Genomic DNA, 23,641 nt, shown 5'->3' on the forward strand with positions numbered 1-23,641 from the left:
GCAGCTTATGTATGAGCGAGTGTGTGTTATGTACCGGGCGTGTTCATTGCCCGTACACGCAGGAGTGTTTGTTGTAGTCCTTGTAAGTCGGCGTTTTTGGCAAGCGGATCAGAGGGAACGAGGCCGTGCTCGCGGCACGCGTGCGCGTGCGCACACGCACGCCTGAATAGGCATGAAAGTGTGATCCTGCTCGGAGACGTTTGATGTGGAAGAACAGCGGCCGCTGTATGTCTGCCAACTGCCACCCCTCTCTATCACCATCCCAACACATGGCCTCTTCAATCTGTTTGTGTGTGCGTGTGTGTGTGCGCGCGCGCGCTCACCCGTGCGTGTGTGTTTGTGTGTGTGTACACACACACACACACACACACACACACACACGCCGATTAATTTTTGACATGCACCCACCACCTGCATGCATGCGCACGCTCACGCACACATGTGTAAGTGGCTTGAAGGCTGACATTATACACAACATTGTTCCAGAGCTGTCCTCCTATAACGTATAGGGCTTCTATACGATTCTTTTGATGACATGCAGTGAGACTGAACATGTGCGTGCGTGCGTGCGTGCGTGCGTGCGTGCGTGCGTGCGTGCGTGCGTGCGTGCGTGCGTGCGTGCGTGCGTGCGTGCGTGCGTGCGTGCGTGCAGTGGCTGTGTGTGGGTGCAGTGGCTGTGTGTGGGTGCAGTGGCTGTGCGTGCGTGCAGTGGCTGTGTGTGGGTGGGCTGGGTGCATACTGGAAAAGGTGAGTATCTCACTTTGCGTCCGTCAGCATACATTTTTGGATGAGTCCTCAACATGCCGGGCCTAGTACACTTCACATCTAATTACCTTCGATGTGCGTTTGTGTGGATGTGTGAGCATGTGTCTATGGGTCCTATATGCTATACAGCCGCTATACGGAACAGCGCAGAGCGAGTGTCATTATAAGCTTTTCGACCTCGTTCTCATGCCCAGTGCCAACGTCGTGTAATGTACCATATGGCCATCTGTGCCCCCATGCATGTCCGCGTTGCCCATCTGCCCTGCAGTTTGCAGCACATTTCCAGAAATTGAACGAACTCGCTTACTTACTTACCTACTTAATTATACTTACTATACTTTTGTAACCCATCTTCCACCCGGTGCCAATAGCCTAAGCTGTAATCCTGTGCACTATACTCTCCTTCTGCCAAACTGGGGAGAGCCCCGAAACAGAGCTCACGCTTCCTTCAATGCATGAGAAGTGAGCAGACCACTTCGTAGCACCTGCAGTGGAAGATGGGAGTTTCCCCCGGCCGGACATTATAGCGTGTGGAAGGAACAGCGTTATTCCGACCAGTTCCATTCCCCTCCATCAGGGCATGTTTTTTGTGAGGGTACATGGGGAGAACATGCAAACTCTCCTTTCGCCAACCCCACCTAGGGTATGGGCGCTGATGACGCGGAGAAAACACCCCCCCCCCCCCAGCGACCCCAGTATCCCCGTAGTGTATCAAACCTTCTAGCTGTGAGGCGACAGCGCTATACAGTCTTAGTGTATCAAACCTTCTAGCTGTGAGGCGACAGCGCTATACAGTCTTAGTATATCAAACCTTCTAGCTGTGACAGCGCTATACCGTCTTAGTGTATCAAACCTTCTAGCTGTGAGGCGACAGCGCTATACCGTCTTAGTGTATCAAACCTTCTAGCTGTGAGGCGACAGCGCTATACAGTCTTAGTATATCAAACCTTCTAGCTGTGACAGCGCTATACCGTCTTAGTGTATCAAACCTTCTAGCTGTGAGGCGACAGTGCTATACAGTCTTAGTATATCAAACCTTCTAGCTGTGACAGCGCTATACCGTCTTAGTGTATCAAACCTTCTAGCTGTGAGGTGACAGCGTTATACAGTCTTAGTGTATCAAACCTTCTAGCTGTGAGGCGACAGCGCTATACAGTCTTAGTGTATCAAACCTTTTAGCTGTGAGGCGACAGCGCTATACCGTCTTAGTGTATCAAACCTTCTAGCTGTGAGGCGACAGCGCTATACCGTCTTAGTGTATCAAACCTTCTAGCTGTGAGGCGACAGCGCTATACCGTCTTCGCCACCATGCTGGAAATGTATTTGTGTTGCGTACGGCATGAACAGAACAATGGCCAACTATTCAAGGAACATAGTTTAAAATTAAAAAAAAAGATAATCGGGATGCACGCGCAGATTAGACAACACCAACAGACCGACATGTGGAAACAACGGTCGGACATGCGGTCGGACATGCGGCCGGACATGCGGTCGGACATGCGGCCGGACATGCGGTCGGACATGCGGCCGGACATGCGCTGCTCCGTGTATTGCTGAGGTGCATGGAGCTCCCAGAATACTTCTCATACGCTGAGTTGGCAGTGCCCGAGGTCGAACCCATGAGGCCATGAACTTGTGGTCCAAAAGGCGAGAGCTCTACGGACTGAGCTACCCGGACACAAATATTATTAGAACGAGATATTATCTAGTTAACCCATTCTGACCTGAGATCAGATTCATACGAGGTTTCCACTGGACACACACTGGTCTGATTAACCCATTCTGACCTGAGATCAGATTCTAGAAATGTCAGTCGCTCTTCGATTTTTCAAAAATAGCAGACCTACAAGCTCGTATCGCGCCACTCGGTGGCGCGATATGAGCTTGTAGATCTGATATAGATCTGATCTGATAAGCACGACTTGATGCCAACACCAAAATGGGTTCCCGTTCAGAATGGGTTAAAACATGAATTGTTTCTCGTTCTAACATAAGTTATCACGTTCTAACGTTACAACCTTTTCACGTTTTATAGAGGATAAGTCAGGCTATCTTGTTAAAACATGATAAGTCATACCATTATAATGTGTTATCATGTTATAAGGTACCCAGATAGGCTACTACGCCAGCAGCAGCACTCAGATAGTCCACCTCCCATTTGAACTTGATGCTTTGGGTGAGCAGTATAAGCTTTTGTTTTCTTTATCTCCTGCATATTTAATTGGCTTTAGAGCAGGGTTCCCCAATTCGTTTACCCCACGGGCCAAATGATGTCTAGTGTGCCATGCCGAGTATACCACAATGTTCATGCTTTTTTTTATTAATTAATTAATTAATTAATTAATTAATTCAAAATTAGTTCTTTTTTTAATTTATAGACTTGTGTCTTTAAACCATTTAGGACAGAGACCAGATTCTACAAAATACCTTCTAAATCCCAACATGTTTCTATATCAGTGCTTCTCAAATATTGTATGTCAAGGACCCCAAAGATTATAGGCTATGTAATCCGCCGCCGACCCCGATCTGAAAATACAGACGACCCCCAGAAGCAGAGATACGTATGAGTTAAAAAATGTTTGCCGTCAAAGAGTGTAACCATTCAAAGAATTGCACCACATTTTCACGACTTGCAGATCTACAAGCTCGTAGCACGGCACTCGATATGCCACGATATGAGCTTGTACATCTGCTATTGTTGAACGGATAAAGATAATGGTTAAAGTCAAAGCTATATAATGTGACAAAGACGCATTCCAGTCCTTATATGGTGTGTGTCACACTCAATGTCACACCTCTAACACTCTCAGAGTAACATGAAAGTCATGAAGACAAAATAACTAAACAACACAAGAAACAAACACCTGGAATACATTTAAAAACATACAATTCTTCCAACATACAAAAAAAGGAACACATGAAGGGTGTTTCCGTCTGCATTTGGCCTCGGAGGGTGGCAGAAAACTTTGATAATACAGTAGACTACATCATGTCTGTATATATATATAGGGAATGGAGACAAGGGCACAAATATTTTTCAGTTGCTTCTGATATGCCACACACTCAAAACATCATGTGTCGCAGTGCTTGAGTCCAAACAAGCCCTGAATGTACAGAATGTACAGGCAACACATGAACGTATTCACAGCCAACACTCGTCACTTCAGTCTGTCATATTATTACCAACACCTGGGGGGGGGGGGGGAATCATGGGTACAAAAAGCACCTTCTCCTCCAAATACATCGACTGCCTAGAATGGAGGAGATTGAACAGTATGTTGCAAGCTGCCTTGCCACACACAAACACACACACACACACACACACACACTATGTGACATGACCGTCTATGTCAATTCATATATATCTCTGCTGTCGGGAGGAGACCACTTAGTAGTAGGCCTATACATTTTTAAGGAAATTAAGTGAACCATATATTTAGAAAACAAAGCAATATATACTGTCTGATCAAAGTTGGTGTTGTGAATGTTTATAATTACTTACTGCATGAGAGGGGGAGAGGTTAGCTGTTTTAGCAGACAGTTTGAGTGAAGAGGTTTTTAGTGAAGAGGTTTTCTGACACAGTTTCATGTGATATGGCGCTAAACCACGTCACAGCTCGTCTGCCATTGGATAGGAACGGGGAAGCGACAAACCACCTGCCCGACCTGCCATTGGCCAATTCCTTTTTTAACGGGTACAAGCGGGTCGGGGTGCATTTGTGACGAAGCACATTTCAATGTTTTACTGCTTTACTTTCGCCCATATGCATGTTATTATTTATGTGAAGAAATGTAACACGTGATGCTGATTATTTAAATATTATCTTCTATTTCACAAGTATGGTAATAACCAGTCGGTGATTGGAGGCTATCAGGGCTACAGCTACCGGTGAGACCGTTCCGAAGTTGTTCCGTGTGGATTACAAATATAGGGGTAACCCCGAACATTTTCATATTTACGTTGGACCGTTTTTTGAGCGGAGGAACTTTTCGTTGCGTTGGAACTTTGGGACAGTCGTAGACTCTCGCGTTGCGCGCGCCTCATTTGAGGCGGGCGACGGACGCGGACTTTATTCTCTGCTGACTTTGGGGGGGGGCTCGGGAAATAATTATTGTTTGTGGGTTTAAGGTTGTATGCCTGTTTATTTTATTTAATAGGAAAGAGACAGGGAGAGGCGTTACAGTGAAGTGTACTGTCTACTGGTGATTCGGTCAATGGCTATTGTCTGGCTATCTCTGTATAAAGAATTCTGAATATAACCCTACGATCACGCTTAATTTTTCCTTAGTGATATTTGCCTTGAATGAGTAAAGGACGATTGTTTCACATTCATTAACCCATTTCGGACTGAGGCCAGTTTCTACAAAATGTCATCGAAATCATCACAGTTTTCTGAAAAAGCTATGATTCTATATCAGTGGTTCTCAAACTATTTCATGTCAAGGACCCCAAAAATGATATGTAATTGGCCGACCCACATCTGAAAATAAGTTGTTCCAGGGACCCCCCCCCCCCCCCCCCCCCGAAGCAGTTAAAAAGTTGAAAGATTTGTGCCACATTTTCAAGATATAAAAAAAATATATATATAAATAGCACGGCACTAGGCGATAGGAGCTATACGAGCTTACAGATCTTCTATTTTTCAATAGCTAAAGTCTAACATAATGCTAAAAAACACCAAAGGGGGTTCCCGTCCTGAACAGGTTAAGCTCCAGAGGTGACTGTATAACATGTGGGTATCGATCCATCTGCTCTGGTGGCTCCGGTTCCACTCCTGCCACTGCGGTCGCCCCGGGGAGGAGTAACTCGATGCTCCGCTGGAAGGACACACAGCGTGTCGATATCACTGGCAAACACAACCGGAGGGTCTACGTTCGTTCGAGGTGCGAGGCGCTCGAAGTGTCGGGCGGGTCGAGCTGAGGTTATATACGGGTGTGGCGTCGGTTGTGTCGCTGATGATGTGAGGACGTGCTCGGACTTCTTCGGACTCTCCCTTTACTATACGAGGCGCCGCGGCAACAGAAGACCAATCCCGTTGACTTTGCAAAAGGGGGACTGTCCGAGACCCCACGACGGCTCCAGCGGATTGGACTGAATGGCCCATTGATCAGGGGGGGGAGGGGCACAGGTCATGTTATTGATTCTAATTGGAGGAGAAAACCGGAGCATTGAGTGGACTGAACTCCAGGGATAAGGAGAGGAGAGGAGAGAGAGGAGAGGAGAGGAGAGGAGAGGAGAGGAGAGGAGAGGAGAGGAGAGGAGAGGAGAGGAGAGGAGAGGAGAGGAGAGGAGAGAGAGGAGAGGAGAGGACAGATTGTGGCAGTTAAGATACATTCCTTATCAGTCTCCTTACCAAATCTAGAGGGCTGGAAAGAAGCCCAATCAAAACAACTGATAAAGATTTTTAAAAAGCCATATTACTCAGAGTTTCCCCGGCCCTGCAGCTCCACGCGCTGCGTGTAATCAATGATGGCTTGGCAGTGGCGAGGGTCCGTTGGGAGAGAGATTCAGTGGCGAGGGTCCGTTGGGGAGAGAGATTCAGTGGCGAGGGTCCGTTGGGGAGAGAGATTGGGGACGGGCCAGAGACGCCGGCCGGCCTGTCTTTTGAGCCCCCATAATTGAGATGGAAGATGCAGCCCGGATGCCGCGATGACGATTAGCCAACTCTTGAGTATTAAGTGACAAAACAAGAGGACTTGCTCAATCAGAGAGGTTAGAGACTCTAATATGGATTTATTCATCCGTGTCGTTTGACTGGCCGCGCCACAAAGCCATGCTATTAAAGTGAGTATCGAGCTGAACAGAGGCAGCCTAAATAGGACTTATTGACGTTGAGGCTGCCGTGCTTTTTTTGTTTGGTCGGCTTGCTTCCTTAGCCCATTCTGAACGGGCACCCATTTTGGTGTCGGCATCATGTTATGCTTTAGCTATTGAAAAATAGCAGATCTACAAGCTCATATCGCGCCACCGAGTGGCGCGATACGAGCTTGTAGGTCTGCTATTTTTGAATAATCGAAGAACGACTGACATTTTTAGAATCTGATCTCAGGTCAGAATGGTTCATCAGACCAGTGTGTGTCCAGTGGAAACCTGGTATGAATCTGATCTCAGGTCAGAATGGGTTAGATTTGTCTTTGCTGCTGAACAGTGAAGGTTTTGTGTCGTTTGTGACTGTCCACTGATGGGTGGATTCATGAAAGGATCACATCAGGATCACATCAAAATAGATCTACAGGCTTGTAGATCTGCTATTTTTTTTAAATCGTGAAAATGTGGGCGAAAATCTTTTAATATATTATTTCGGAATAGAACAAAGCGGAGATCCGGGCACACTTAATGTTAAAGGGACACTTCACCCTTTTTGCATTTTTCTTTTGTTAATGACATTTAGGAGCTTTAGAACACTGGGGGTCTTTATGTGTATTTTGGGAATTGTAGTCCAGGAAGGAAGTGAGACCAGTGTCCATGACATCAGAGACACTGGGCTCACTGCTACAATCTAAAATATCTAAAACCACATATTATTATTATTATTATTATTAAAGTGTTCTAAAGCTTCTAAACGTCATTAACATATATTTTTTTGCAAAAAGGGTGAAGTGTCCCTTTAAAAGAAGGAAAACTTTATTGAACCGAAATGTTTCGACCTATACGGTCTTCATCAGGGCTACAAAACACAAAGCAACAAACTCATTAAATAGGGCTGGAGACAGGTGGGGACCAGTCCAGCTATTGCAATTAACCACTTAGAAGCAGATCACGTGGTTCAACTCATTACATTGTTATTACATATAGGAACAATCAGGCAATATATTATTTCGGATCGAAGGGGGGGAGGGGGGTCCCTGGAACAACATATTTTCAGATGGGGCTCGGCGGCCAATTATATAATGTATTTTTGGGGCTCTTGACATGGACATTTTGAGAACCACATGACATGGGTTTTTCAAAAAAACTGCCATGATTAGTAGAATCGGAATTCATATAGCAAAAAAGAATATGAAATATGTCGACCTTTTCTTTCTAGTTTATTTTGCTAACTTTAAGTTATAATAATAATTTCTTCTTCTGTTTTCTACATGCATACAGTATAACCATATAAAATTGAATGGGAATTAAATGCTGCAATTTGTAATGACAAACAGGTGAAGTGAAGTGTGACTCGTTAAATGTCCCTGGGACTCATCCGAAAGACCATCCCTGCATTCCAGGACTCAAGACTCAAGACTCATAATAAAATAATTCACCTTTCTGTGTGGACACATGCACGGACAGACGGATGATGGATAGATAGTCTGACGCATGTGGAGACCAGCATCCCTTCTCGCAAACACGTACAGTATAACAGCATACGTGCACGCACATACAAGCACGCACATACAAGCACAAACAATAATCCAATCACACAGTCCAAACACACGCATACATCCAAAATTGCAGACATCAGCCTCTGCAAAGTTAAAAATAAAAGGTTTGATGCTTCAAAGCTGCAATGAGGAAATCCAATTATATACAGTGATTACAGTAACTCTGTCTCCATGGAGATCCACATTAACCTCCAGCTAAAGATGTCATTTCAGAGCTGAGCGGCGCGTGCGTGCGTGCGTGCGTGCGTGCGTGCGTGCGTGCGTGCGTGCGTGCGTGCGTGCGTGCGTGCGTGCGTGCGTGCGTGCGTGCGTATTCTAGAGTGGTCGTTTCTCAGCAGTATGTGTAAAAAGTTTTTTTTTCTTTTTTACTTAAGTACTTAAAGGACCACTTCACCACTTTTCAACCTAACTTCATATAGTAGATTCTCACAAATAATCATGAAAAAATGGCGCAATTTTTTTCTACTCTGTCTCATAGGAGGAAACCATCTTCCAGTGACATCATCAATGGGGAATACAAGCTAATATAAACTGCAGGCTTTCTAGTCCTGAAAAGTTGCAATACGAAAATGGAAGCCATCGTTCTCACGATAATGAAAATGTAAACATTTTTGTAAAAGAATCTTGTTTAAAAAAAAAATCTGCCTAATGATGATGTCACTGGAAGACGGTTTCTCAACTGCCCACAGCCCTCCTATGAGAGACAGACTGAGTAGAAAAAAACCGTGCCATTTTATCATGATTATTAGTGAGGACCTATTGTATGAAGATAGGTTGAAAAGTGGTGAAGTGGTCCTTTAAGTTAAAAAAAAGTAATAAAGAACTATGAAAGTATTGGTATCAAAATGTACATTTTCAAATGTTTAAACATCTTTCTAAATATAGCAGATCTACAAGCTCACAAAGTCACAATGCGTTGCGACCAGGCGTGGAACTACCGGGGGGGGGGGGGGGGGGGGGTGTAGTGATTCTAGGGGGCCAGGGGCCGTCTACACAGTCACTCATGACAGATACCCATTCAAAGCATTATCTCTCAGGGCGCTACAAATATATCTACACATCCTGTAAGTTCACTTAAGAAATAAAACTAGTGTTAACTAATCATTACGAGTATAGCTCTTATTTTGAAGAGGAAGTCTGTTTCGGCTGTAGTCTACTTCCATGACAGACAGTTGTTTTTCCAGATCTTGCCGGGAGGGAGGGACTGACAGACTGTAAACATTGATTGGAAGTGATGTTGGTGGTGGATTGGTTTTAGCCAAAGCTTATATTACCATATATGAAAGCCATGATGCTGTGCATCTTTGACTTAAACAATGTGTACACACTTTGGAATATACGTTAAACATGGTGTAAGTGGATCTTATCGAGGATGCGACACATTGTGAGCTTGTACTCTTGTAGATCGGCTATTTAATGTAATGTTTTGTAATAAGTATCAAAATATAAAAGGTGACTAGTAACGAAGGATTTCAAATTAGTATAAGTAGAGACATTTTGAACATAAAATAAAAAAACAAAATCCTCACAATTGTACTTAAGTACAGTACTTAAGTAAATGTACTTCCTCAGACATACTAGTCTCGTCTGGCCACACTGTTTCCTCTCGCAATGTCGCGTTTATTCCGGGTGGTGGGCTCATTATAATATTAAGTGCCGACCCAGCTTATATATGTAACTACATGTTGTGTTGTATATGTATAGATGTTAGGTTGTGTTGTATATGTATAGATGTTAGTGCTATTAAGGAAGTTCACTGCCTAGACAGAAATACTCTGTGTTATATAAGAACAGAAATCCTCTTATCAACCAATTACAGTATCTCAGGGATGTAGATATTAATACGGTAAATTGGGGGGTAAAATGTGTTATGCTAACTACTATGAGGAATGCTTGTATACTAGTGGGGCACAAGTCAATAATTGAAGACAATGGCATGAGGAAGGAAGTATTGAGATGTCGAGAGGCGTGCTTTTAACAGGATACTAGCAGGCACGTGACTCAGTCCAATCCATTCTAAAAGCAATGTAATGAACGGAGAGACATGGCGTTTGCGTAAGTCTTTATAATGTGTTAATAAGTACGGTTAAATACATAATGATACGCTTGTGCATTCGCTAGATCTGTGAATTAATAGTATATGTTGTGTTTCTCTTGTGTTTCAGTTTATTACCTGCTAATGCCACTAACGCGACTAAAGTCGTGACCTCTGAATCTTGTGCTATTGATTAAGAACGATCAGTTGTTGAAGCTATTGAACTATATCTGAACACGGGCCAGGCAAGGCAAATAAGGCTTTTACTGTACACAAGTTTAGTAGAAGTGTGAGTGTGTTATGAGATTGTAGTAATAAAATGGCCGGAAAATAAGTGATCGTTTGCGAGCCTTATTGCAACTTGGAGGAAGTGTGTGTTTGAGTAATATAACGGTGTGTGTTTAAATCACAGTTTACCCATACCTGTTTGTTACACTCCTTTACGGAGGGTTGAATCAATAGTTAAACAAAGTTATGAAACAGCAAAGTTTAATTATATCCGTACACGCAATTTACAAATGCTTCCGTCATACAGTCTGGAGCAACGGAAGCTCTATCACAAGTAAAATATAAAGCGGAAGACTCCTCCCCACTTCCGTTTCGTCTTTACAGCCGCGCACATTTATCCTAAAATCAATAGAAATATTCTAAGCATATATATAGATTGCTGCTTAGCAGAAAAAGGTAAAATAAACTAAATGTAAAGATATTTTAAAATATATTTTCGTGAACGGAAATGCCAGCTTCCTTACTCTGAATTTGTGAGGTGTATATATCTATATCTATATCTATATACGTATATAGCATTCGGAAGATTGTGGAATAGTTGTCTGCATGCATGGCTATACTGTATACGCGAGACTATAGACACACAGACGGACCAACTGGGGACACGGCCAGCTAACACCATGCCGTGCTTCGCCCCCCCGCAGCGCTAGCCTGCGACTCGGATCGATGGGAGAGAGAGGTGCGAGGTGCCCCGATCGATGTGGATTATGAACCTGCATGGTGCCACGCGAAGCAACCTCTTTCTTACGCGCGCACAGACACGGACGCGCATGCAGGGAACGTGCAATTCTATCGCGCATTCCAAGACAAGATATATGAACAAAAACCAGACCGCGAAAAACAGACATTCCCTAAACCCAATCGCCTTTATGTGGGAGAGGAGAGGAGAGGAGAGGAGAGGAGAGGAGAGGAGAGGAGAGGAGAGGAGAGGAGAGGACTGAGAGAATCCATCTCAAGCCCTTTTCCAGCCTCGCTCCCATGCAGTTGCCCAGTGGGCAAAATCCGCCATGCCAGTCTGCCTGCCTGATGCACGGCAGGATGGAGCGCAAGGATGAGCCAGTCAGTCACACGCCTAAGACTAAACACACACGCACGTACACACACACACACACACACACACACATGCACGTACGCACACATGCGCGCACACACTCGCACAGCAACAGGCCTGGCAGTAGACTCCACGCCCTCTGTGGTAGAGAGTGTCCCGCGGCGCTCCACAGGAGGCGGCGGATTATCCCGCTGTTGGCAGACAGTCACAGAATGGTAATCCTTCGCCATCTCTTCTGCCGCTCTCATTGTCACACATCTGGATCTTATTGTCTCCACCAGGCCGAAGGCATGGGGAGAGAGTATGTTTTGCACTCCGTCCGTGTTGTGTGTGTGTGTGTTTGTGCGTCCGTCTGTTACCAGCTAACCGTTGACTCGGTCGGCGCCACATTTTGCGCGCACACTCCCTGGATGCCAACGATGAACCTCTGCCACAAATTTTCAATTTTGTTTTAAACACTATTGTTATATTGTTTCCTTAAATGGTCGCCATGGGGCCATCTTCGTGAAACTATAGTGTGTTCTATTGCCAATTCTGTACTAACAAATGCAACATTGAGCTTCTATTGCTCCCAGCCTTACCTCTTGCTCAATGCAAATTAAACAAATAACTTTGACTACAACAATCTACATAATATGTCTACTGTCAATGGACCAACATGTTGAAAGCTGCAGGGTTAAAGAACACAACAAGTACCGTGGCATTCTGACTGGATGACACGTTTACATTTAATGATCACAGCATGCCTCCACACTCTGCTCAGCACTCAGCCAACACGTTTATTAGTACTGATAGCTACAATATACACCGCTGTGTGTCCTGTTACCATAAGGTCGTTGGGTTTCCCTGTCAGAGACACTCACTATAGTCACTGCTACTGGATCCGTTTTGTATGTAGTCGACATTACTCTAGCAGAAAGCCTTTGAGTCAAAAGGGCCCAATCGACCGTGGCTCAGTGGTCCAGGCACCTTGGCTGGTAATCCAGTCTGGCAGTGTGCCTCGGGTTCGACTCCCGATCCCGACGGCCTTTACTGCATGTCTTCCCCCCATCTCTCTCTCCCCATTTCCTACTGCCTACTGTCTATCCCTATGGAGGGATAGACAGTAGGCAGTAAAGAAATATATAAAATAAAGGCGAAAGCCACAAAAAAAATAAAAAAATAAAAGGGCCCAATCAAAATAACACCACCTTAGTCAGTCACATTGAGGCACAATCCATGCCATTCTCGAGATATCTCGTGGTAAGATATTAAACCCTCCTTTGCCAAACACGAGAACATGAGTTCAATAAAAGAGTATTAATCCAGAAGTAATGGGGTACAGTACAATGTTGTGAGCTTAATGAAACATTAATTCAAGCTCCCGGTTATACTGCGGTTACATTATCAATGGTTCTATCGCTAGAACACGGCCACGAACCTGGCTTGAAAATTGCCTATTATTACTTCCGGGTGATGCGGCCGGATAACGGCTCTTCTTCTCTGGATTTTAACATATTTCTGCAACTACGTTCGCTCTGATGTTCGGCTCGGTGCCGCGCTATGAGCTTGTAGATCTGCTATTTTTCAATAGCTGAAGTATAACATGCTTAGAACACCAAAAGGGGTTCCCGTCCTGAATGGGTCTAATCATGTTGTCCCTCCTGGACACTTCAGGAGTATATGCTACACTTCAACAGCATCGAAAGAATGTCGAAATGTAAACAGCAAAATTGACTCTGTATCGTATGGAATGGTTTTGCAATCTTCATCAGAGTCATAAGCGTTTTACTCTGATGAAGACCGCATAGGTCGAAACGTTAGTCGATTTTGTAGACTAGCACCTGATAAAAGGCTCAAAATGTCCGCACTGCTCCAGTGTCCTCTCCTCCGTCTAAAGAAAAATAGGGGTTTAATTAGGCTACTTTTCCATCCAATATCACTACACTTGGTCTAGCAATAAATGTATTCTCTGTGTTCATGTCAAGGTACGGGTTTGTCTATATCTGTCCAAATATATGTCTGTGTTTGCCAGCTAATCACTGTTTACTTAGGCTATTATATATCTATAATACACTTAAAAAAACTGCACTATCCAGAAGTTTTACACAGATTTAATGTATTTGCTAAATAGTTACTGTATCGATTTTAAATCATTGAATTGTATAATATCGCCATAATGAACCAATATTGTAGATGGTCTATTTCCACTATTTGTTATACGATCTCCAATTTCCACTAAGCAGGCGTTGCCACCAAACGTCCAGGGATGAAACATTTGGGGGTAACAACGTGGAAGTAAACTCAGTGGCAGTGTCCTCATGACACACCCTCAGAAAGGTAAAGTAAACTCAGGTTTAGTAAAGGTAAAGTAAACTCAGTGTCCTCATGACACACCCTCAGAAAGGTAAAGTAAACTCAGGTTTAGTAAAGGTAAAGTAAACTCAGTGTCCTCATGACACACCCTCAGAAAGGTAAAGTAAACTCAGGTTTAGTAAAGGTAAAGTAAACTCAGTGGCAGTGTCCTCATGACACACCCTCAGAAAGGATCCTATTCATCTGCAGGACACGTATATTGTGAGGATAGCACAGACAAGATCAATAATATAGTCTAAGCTCCTGTACCAAAACACCAAACACAAAAAAAATGTTGTGTCCCCCAGGGTAGGTATACCCTCACAAAATGCATGCAGTAATCCTGGTCTCTAAACCAGCCGGGGCACCTGATGGAGGGGAAAGGAACTAGTCCGAAATGAATAACGTGTTCCTTCCACGCGCTACGTCCGGCCGCGGAAACTGCCCCCCTGTCAGGTGAAAAGAAGCAGCTTGCGCTCCTCATGAGGTCAGTCCGCTGCCCTCCCCAGGTTGGCAGAGGAAGTGTAGTGCCCAGGATTACATTAGACAATTGACACTGGATGAAAAAATGGGTTGCAAAAATCGTAGGATAAAAATGTATTAAAAAAAGATTTTTTTGTAGTGCTATGCAACTAATGTTTAAAGCAACACTGCTCTCTCACTCTTTCATTCATTAGGGTTTCAAATTAAAATAGTTCAAAGACAATTGTGACCAAAACCAGTCTTGATTTTGACTGCAAATTTAGATTTTAGTTATAGTCTCTTGAATAGTTTTCATTTAGTTTCAGTCACATATTGGTCACCTGGAATGTTTTAGTGTTAGTCTACTAAATATCATATGATTTTGGTGGGCCTTGGTGCCATCGTAATGACTGATTTTACACTTTAGACTTGTGTCTTACTTATACTGGATCTCTTGTCCACTGGTCCCATTTTAGTCTATATTTGTTGACGAAATTGTCAATATATTTAGCCATAGTTTTGTTTTAATTTAGTTTCCATTTAGTTTTCGTCAGTGAAAAAAGGTAGTCGACGAACATTTTTTGTCATAGTTTTAGTCGACGGAATCAAAACTACTGTATACCAAGACCTACTGTATATTTACATCTACTGTCTATTGGCGTACACATTATGCATACCTGACACCAGCATGGAATCCTCTTCGCGTTTGAGTAAGGACGTGCTGTGATTGGCCAGTGCACTCGTGCAAGGACGTGCTGTGATTGGCCAGTATAGCTACTTTGCGTGGCAGTTGGGGCAAACGCTCTCGCCAGAACATGATTTACTATTCTGTCCTTATCGGCTCGCAACTCCAACGAGTCGGCTAAGCGAACTTGGCAGCGGTCGACACGGCAACATGCATGCTATGGCATGCTTGGTGGTGTCCCTCTCTCGTGGCTCAAGTTCGCTTGAGACGGACGTGAAGTCGTCTCTTATATAGTGTTAACCAATTTGTTATTAGATCACTTATTCTGTACACACTCCATGAAAACCGCCCTTTAGACAAACGGTTTACACGGCATTTAAATACTGTCTGACATATTACCACAAAGAAGGAGAAAGAAAAGAAAACACATTGTTCATCATTATTCTCATTAGTGACAAAAGCTCACCGAGAGCTCAGAGAATAAAATGAATCCACTTCATTGCCAGATCTTTTCTAACTAGCTGCGGAGGCAGTGTGTGCACACCTCTTCTCATGCTGTAGCCTTGAACTAGATAACACAGGCAGACAAACAACACTCTAAAACGTCTGAACCTGGTGATCTCTCTCTCTCTCACACACAAGGTAATGCTGCATGCATTGCGCACGCAAACGCGCACGCACACGCACACGCACACACACAGTAATAAAAACAGACATGCAGGCTAACACAGACTCTCTCTGACACACAAGTAAATAATTCTGAGGATTCACTAATGTGGAAAAAAGGGAAAATCACATCCTCTGGGAAATTTCCTCTGATCCAGTGAGAAGAGATTAAGCAGCTCTCTCTCTCTGTGTGTGTGTGTGTGTGTGTGTGTGTGTGTGTGTGTGTGTGTGTGGCCTGTTGCACGTGTATAAGCATGCTCTCATGTCTTTTTGGACGGAGACAGGTTGATGTCTGCCCCGGCTCGGCTGGAGGAAGCTATTAGCACGACGACACATGCTGTAAAACTCACGCCGACATCAGCTGACAAAGGCACGCCACACACAAAAAGACAACTCAAAGCAAAATCCACGCACACGCGCACACACACACACACGGACTTACTGATCACATAGTCACCGAACGGATCCTCGTCATCCTCGTCGTCGACGTAAACTAGATGCGGGGGTGAGACGGAGGAAGGACACAAAAAAGGGAGACAAGAAACGCATAAACAAACAAAAAAGACAATGACAAACTGGGAATAATTAGCTATTCTTGTGCCGCCACATGAAAACAAAAACATTTATGTAGTTTAAACGTTGCACACGCGAGAGAGAAATGTGGTCGCTCATTATTTGACCACTGAATATTTTATTTATCTCGCTGCTGCCGATACCTAGAACTACGTAGAAATCATCCCATTACAAGGAGACTGTTACCACCATGTCCTAGCACACACGCACCAACAGAATGCAGGAAAAATCATCCAAAGCTTGAGAAAGCAGCTGCTTCGCTTGGGCTCAAAATCAACGCATCAAAAACAAAGGTAATGAGAATCAACAATAAAAACAACTCCCCAATAACGATGGACCAAAATCAACTATAGAGGAGGTAGCCAGCTTTACGTATCTAGGAAGCATAATTGCTGTGGACGGAGGAACGGAGGAGGATGTCAGTGCCAGAATCGGAAAAGAAGGATCAAATTATGAATAAAATCTGGAAAGCAAAAAACATATCACACAAGACCAAACTGCAAATCTTCAACTCAAACGTCAAATCCACCCTACTATACAGCTCTGAAACCTGGAAGATATAACTACCAACATACTCAACAAATTACAGACATTCTTCAACCGCTGCCTCCTAGGAGTCTACTGGCCCAACACAATCTCCAATGCCAACCTGTGGGACCTCACTACACAAGACACAATAGAAACACAGATCAGGAGGAGGAAATGGACATGGATAGGACACACACTGCGAAGACACAATATAGATCACTCACAAAACATGCATTAACATGGAACCCACAAGGCAAGACGAAGAGAGGAAGGACTACTAGAGCCTCCTGGAGAAGAACCACAGAGCAGGAGCACAAGGGCTGTCATGACAACCACTGGAGCGGAGGGCACAAGACATTGCATTCCATTTTTGCCACAGACGTACAAAATGAGTGGACAATAATATGACCAGAAACACATAAATAGATAGCCCTGAATGACCATAACAGCTCTGTAACTCTGATAGTGTTCAAATGGAACCAAATGGACCCTCGGACACTCTCAGAGTTAAGGGGGTCTTTGCAAATAAAACATTTGAGAACCACTAGTACTAGACTCCTAAATGTGTCAGAGTAAATAATTGTCAGATTCTGAAGAAAACCTGGAGACTTGACATTCTGTATTAAAGCGGGTGTTATGATCAAAATAAGAACATTCACTATAATGGCGTGTAAAACAAAATCAAATATTTGCCACGGGCATGACCAAGTCTTTGCCTCGGACACATTCATTGTGTCCGTGTAGGGACATGTTGCTGACCCCTGGTTATCACCCGTTATCATCCCATAGCTATGGCTCAGTATCAGTGGCGTGCACAGACATTTAGAGGGGCAGGTGCTCAAGTGAAAAAAAGGGCACCTTGTGCAGCGCATTTTGGTGCTTAAGCTATTGAAAAATAGCAGATCTACAAGCTCATAGCACGCCACCGAGTGGCGTGCTACGAGCTTGTAGGTCTGCTATTTTATTTATTTATCGAAGAACCACTGACATAGAAACATAGCTTTAGATTGTGGGGGCCTAAATAATAGTAGAAGCGTTTTCTATCAAGATTTGATCAATGTCACCATGGTCCACAAACTACAAATTAAGAAAAAAAAGAAACACTTTATTTTTATTTTTATTTTTTTAAGAGCACATTGCCAAAAGGGCAGGTGGTGCTCTAGCACCCCCTAGTGTCTATCTGTGCACGCCACTGTTCCTACTGGTTTACCAGCAGGCTCGAGGCGGTTGTCAGCCTCTCCATGGGCATTGAGACCAATGTTACTGCATGTGCTGCTGTCACGGGGGCGGAGTCACGCTGAAACACACACACAGGACGGAACCAGTGTTGATATTGATTTTAGTTTCAGTCATAGTCTTTGGAACGAAACTTCATTTAGTTTTAGTCCCATTTTAGTCATCTGAAATGTTTTAGTGTTAGTCTAGTTTCAGTCGACTGAATCTACAGTTGATTTAGTCGACTAAAATGTATTTTGGCGGGCCTTGATGACGTCGTAATGGCTGATTGTACACTTGCTGAATATAGCCGATCCGCTATTTTCAGCATGCAACCAAGTGTAAAATGACCACTAGTCCCTTCCTAACATTTAGTCTAGTTTTTGTTTGATGAAATTGTCAATATATTTAGTCTTAGTTTGAGTCATCGTAGCTTATTTGATATTTTGTTTCTATATAGTTTTCCTCAGTGAAAAAGGTAGTCGACAAACATTTTTCATTAGTTTTTTGCCGACGAAATCAACACTGCACGAAACCCCCGTTCCAGCAGCATCCTCGGCAGAATGCCTCGTAATCATTAGGCTTTCAATCACAACGTCCTGGTTCCAATCAGCTCGGAGGAGGCGTGTCGTCAGAAGCGGACTTGTGCCACTAGAGATTCCGCCGAGCGAGCTAAGGCGAGCGATAAGGATGTCCTGATCACCTATATTTTTGTTCCCGAACCGATTCCGATCATTTGAATTTGAGCATCTGCCGATACCAATTTTTCCCGATTCGATATATATATAGAACACGTTTATGCCATATCACAATAGCACAATATCCCAAACCACAGACAATGTCCTGTCTAATATCATGATATGGATATAATATTGATACTTGTCGATGTCCCGATCAAATGTTTTGGCTTCCGATCCGATTCTAAAATGACGTGATCGGCCCCGATTTCCGATGACCCGATCCGATCGGGACAACCTTAGCGAGCGAGTTGCCGTAGATACCAAACGTTGCAAAGTCAGATTCTGCAGATTCAGCGCTGTTCGAGTTATGTCTCGATACGCACAGAATCGTGAATCCTTTTTTTTTTGTAACATTGGTCTCAATGGGCTGCTCACAGAAAGGCTGATAACAGCCTATCAGAGCCTCCTGGTAGGCCAGTAGAGACCTACTGAACCATAGATATGGGATGACAAATACAGTGATAAAATCCCCTTTCAATAGGATGATCTGGTCTCTCTCTCTTTCTGTGTCTACTGTATAAAGCTGCAGAGAGACGTGTGAGAGACGCTGTTATGGCTCACTAAAATCTCTATTAGACCTGAAGAACGCATATTATGTGTCACCTTATAGCTTTTAACCACTTTAACGCATTAGTTTTTAATGTACTGTACAAGCTCTGCCATTTTCAAAAAAAATCGTGAAAACGTGTGAACGTGTGAAAATCTTTGAATATATGTTCTTGCACAGCGAACGTTTTCAACTCATATCTTTGCTTCTGGGGGGTGTTTGTTCCTGGAGAGAGAAAAATACATATTTTCCCGATGGCGGCCTAATCTTTGGGGGTCCTTGACATGACATGGTTTGAGAACCACTGACACAATCATGTCATGATTTAGAAGACATTTTGTAGAATCTGGTCTCAGATCTCAATGGGTTAGGTGTTAACCCATTCTGAACGGGCAACCATTTTGGTGTCAGCATCATGTCGTGCTTTAGCTATTTAAAAAGAGCAGATCTACAAGCTCATAGCGCGCCACCGAGTGGCGCGCTACGAGCTTGTAGGTCTGCTATTTTTTTTTAAATCGAAGAACGACTGAATTTTTTTTTAATCTGATCTCAGGTCAGAATGGGTTAATCAGACCAGTGTGTGTCCAGTGGAAACCTCGTGTGAATCTGATCTCAGGTCAGAATGGGTTAAGCGTGTCATCAGCAGCAGGTTACAAGTATATAGTGTACAATTACATTTCCCCTCTCCTGTCAAGCTGCAGGACCGGGCTAATACTAATAGTACGTGGTTCATACATTCACTGCAAATGCAAACAGAATGTGAAACTGCATTTCTTTGCACATCTCTTTGAAAATCGTTATTTTTCTTTAGATACTGTTGACCTCAGAATTCAGCGAATAATATATACTGCTCACCCTACTGCTGCAATGAATCTCTGGGTCCCGGTTTATAAATGCATTAATATACTATACCCTTTCCTTTGGCTGCAAAATCTTCCCTGGGTTACGGTATCTATTATGGATTATGAATAAATAAGTGTGCATATATTATAGCCAGAAGATGCAATATCACATTTTAAACTTAAAAATTCATATTCTGGTTTATATGATCTCTACACTCACACCAACGTCTGTGTACTGTACAGAATGTTGATGCCGTTTGTTGGACACCGATCAGACTATTATTTACCTGTGCCCAATGTCTTACTCATGACTATGTGAGTCTGACTCACCAACAACTCACCATGAGCATGTGATGAAAAAAATAATCTTACTATGTCATTGAAACCCCTTTTCTCATTTCTTTTTTTATATTTATTGGTTTTTTTCTTCAACATAACATAACATAACATGACGTAGCATAACATGACGTAGCATGACGTGACGTGACGTGACGTGACGTGACGTGACGTGACGTGACATGACATGACATAGCACCTCACGGTGGGAGCGGGGAAAAGGAGGAGACCTTGGGAAGCCGATTCATACACACGCACACACACACACACACACACATCATGCCATTTTGGTCACACCGTAACCTCACCACTTGACGTCCGATTAATGTAGTTTATATTTTAAGCACTTGGGCCCATCGCACCAGCCGGTAGGAGGGGGAGTCATTCAGGGATGACCGGGAAAATGACTCCCTCTGCAAAGGCAAGGAAAGGGTCCCATACTGTGTGGAATTTTGCAACAGAGCCCCTCATAATGTATCTAATCCTTTCTAGCTGCAGATTATTAAAAATATCTCTCAGCCATTGTGTATGGGAGGGCGGGGTGGGTGATTTCCATCTCATAAGAATTAGGCGTCTTGCCAGTAGTGTTACAAAGGCTATAAGGTCTGCATGGGCTCTAGACAGAGGGAGTTGAGAGATGCCAAACAACGCTGTAATAGCGTTAGGCACTATAAGTGTCCCAGTTAATACTGTAAGTGTCTCAAAGATTTCAGTCCAATATGTGCTCAGAGACGAGCATGTCCAAAACATGTGCGCGTGAGTTGCCGGTGTCTGATGGCATTTTTCACAGTTAGGATCAATGTTATCGTATATTTTTAACAGCTTAGCTTTTGTCCAGTGGGTTCGGTGAACGACTTTACACTGGAGTAGGCCATGTCTGGCACAAGCTGATGAAGTGTGAACACGACTGAGGATATCCTGCCAAAGCTCGTCTGAGATTTCCATCTCCAAATCCTCCACCCAGCGCTCTTTCACACTATTCGTAGATACAGAGGATAGGGACTGCATTAGGTTATAAAAATATGAAATTATACGTTTTCTCACCGTTACCTGAGCTAGAAAGTTATCTATGGGGCTTTTTTCAGGTTTGTCAGGGAATTGGGGAAACCTGTTACGCACAAAACTCCGGATTTGTAGATAGCGAAAGAAATTTTGTCTGGGGAGATCGAACAAATTTGAAAGCTCTTGGAACGAGCCAAAAACATTATTAATGTATAAATCTTTGAACCGTTTGATTCCCAGATTGGCCCATACGGCAAATGCTCCGTCTGATATGGAAGGAGGAAAGACATGGTTATCTATTAGTGGGGCCAGGGTAGAGAAGGACTGTAGGTCAAAGTGTCGTTTAAACTGATTCCAAATTTGTAAGGACGTTTTAACAATTATATTATTTGTGTACAAGGAGGAGTTGCAGTTGGGAGGGCAGTGTACCAGAGCAGCCAGAGATACAGGTCTTGAGGAAAATGTCTCAAACTCTAACCACTCTGGTGGAGGGCTAAGTGCACCTGGGTAAAGCCAGAGTTGTAGCATGCTGAGATTAGCAGCCCAATAGTATAATCTAGGCCATTCCTCCCAATGGTTTTGATTTTTGTAGAAAATCCTTACGGAGTCTAGGTTTTTTCTTATTCCAAATAAAGTCCAATATTAAGCTATCAATTTTTTTGAAGAACGTCTGTGCACTGAAATAAGTAGGAGAACTTAGGTAGAGTGTTCATTTTGACAGAGTTAATCCTTGCAAGTAGGCATGGCTCAAAATTGGCCCTGAACAGATTGTTGAAGTCACTTGTAACTTGAATTCCTAAATATGTAAAGCTATAAGCAGATATTTTAAATGGGAGATTATGTAAGGGATAGCTTTGGGCTGTTGTGCCCAGAGGGAAAAGTTCACTTTTGCCAAGGTTAAGTTTGTATCCTGAAATAAAACTAAATGAGTTTAGCGTGCTCAGTGCAGCTGGAACAGATATGGACAAGTTGGAGAGGTATAAAAGGAGGTCATCAGCGTAAAGCGAGACCCTTTGTTCTGTGCCGTACCTGTGATGTTAGGGTTTGAGCGTAGTGCAATGGCGAGAGGTTCAATACCAAGGGCAAACAGTAGGGGGCTCAAGGGGCAGCCTTGTCTGGTGGACCTATGAATAGGGAAGTATTCTGACTGAGTGTTGTTAGTCCTGACTGAGGCTTGGGGAGAGGAGTAAAGTAGTTTCACCCACTTAATAAAAGTATTACCGAACCAAATTTGCCTAGTGTATAAAATAAGTATCCCCAATCGACACGGTCGAAAGCCTTTTCGGCGTCGAGCGATACCACTGCTTCCGAGGTCGTAGATATGGAAGGATTATAAATAATATTAAATAGACGTCTTAAATTGGAAAAGGAGTGTCTATTCTTAATAAAACCTGTCTGATCAGGGGAGATAATTGATGGGAGAACTCGTTCCAAACGTAAAGCTAGGAGTTTCGATAACATTTTAAAGTCCATATTCAACAGGCTAATAGGGCGATAGGAGGCACAGGACAAGGGATCCTTGCCTTTTTTAAGAATGAGAGATATTGATGCTTGAGTGAGGGTCTGGGGTAATTTAAGTACATTAAATGATTCATTATACATGTCAATTAGGAGAGGAGCTAGTTTACCTATAAACACCTTATAGAACTCTGCCGGATAGCCGTCTGGTCCTGGACACTTGCCCGATTGCATAGAGTTAACAGTTGTACAGAGTTCTTCAATGGTAATGCCCTTTTCCAATTCTGTGACAAGGTTGGGTCGGACCGTAGGCATATTAAGTAGGTCAAAGAAGTTATCCAAATGTGAAGAGTCAGCTGTATTTTCAGAGGTGTAAAGTAGTTTATAAAATTATTTAAACTCGTTATTAATATCTTTGTGGTCAATCTTTGGGCCAGAGGGTGTTTGAATTTGTGGGATTTGGAACGATGCTGATTTCTGCCGTAGTTGATTTGCCAGTAAACTGCCGGCCTTGTCCCCATGTTCATAATAAGAGCTTTAAGATTTTAAAAGCATTTCTGCTGCGCAATCTGTGGCCAGAGCATCAAATTCAGCCTGTACAGTGAGTCGCTCTTTGTATAGTTGTGGGGAGGGAGAGGTGGCATATCTCGCGTCCAGCTGGGCAATCCGTTTAGTTAGCTCCAAAAGTTTTTTATTCTTAGCTTTCCTCTCATGGCCACTGTATGATATTATTTCACCTCTAATGT

The 23,641-nt window shown here is 43.4% G+C and overlaps 1 protein-coding gene across 1 annotated transcript in view; it reads right to left on the reverse strand.

Annotated features, from left to right (window-relative positions):
• tenm2a (teneurin transmembrane protein 2a) overlaps positions 1–23,641 on the reverse strand; it is a gene marked incomplete at its 5' end in the record, with an annotated part of 299,282 nt that overhangs the window by 228,980 nt on the left and 46,661 nt on the right. The window contains 1 exon segment of the mRNA XM_083786230.1: positions 16,097–16,147. Within this exon segment, the coding sequence (XP_083642356.1) occupies positions 16,097–16,147 (51 nt within the window).

This window comes from Protomyctophum parallelum (genome assembly GCF_964188405.1).
Source record: "Protomyctophum parallelum genome assembly, chromosome: 16".
In the NCBI taxonomy this organism is placed as follows: domain Eukaryota; kingdom Metazoa; phylum Chordata; class Actinopteri; order Myctophiformes; family Myctophidae; genus Protomyctophum; species Protomyctophum parallelum.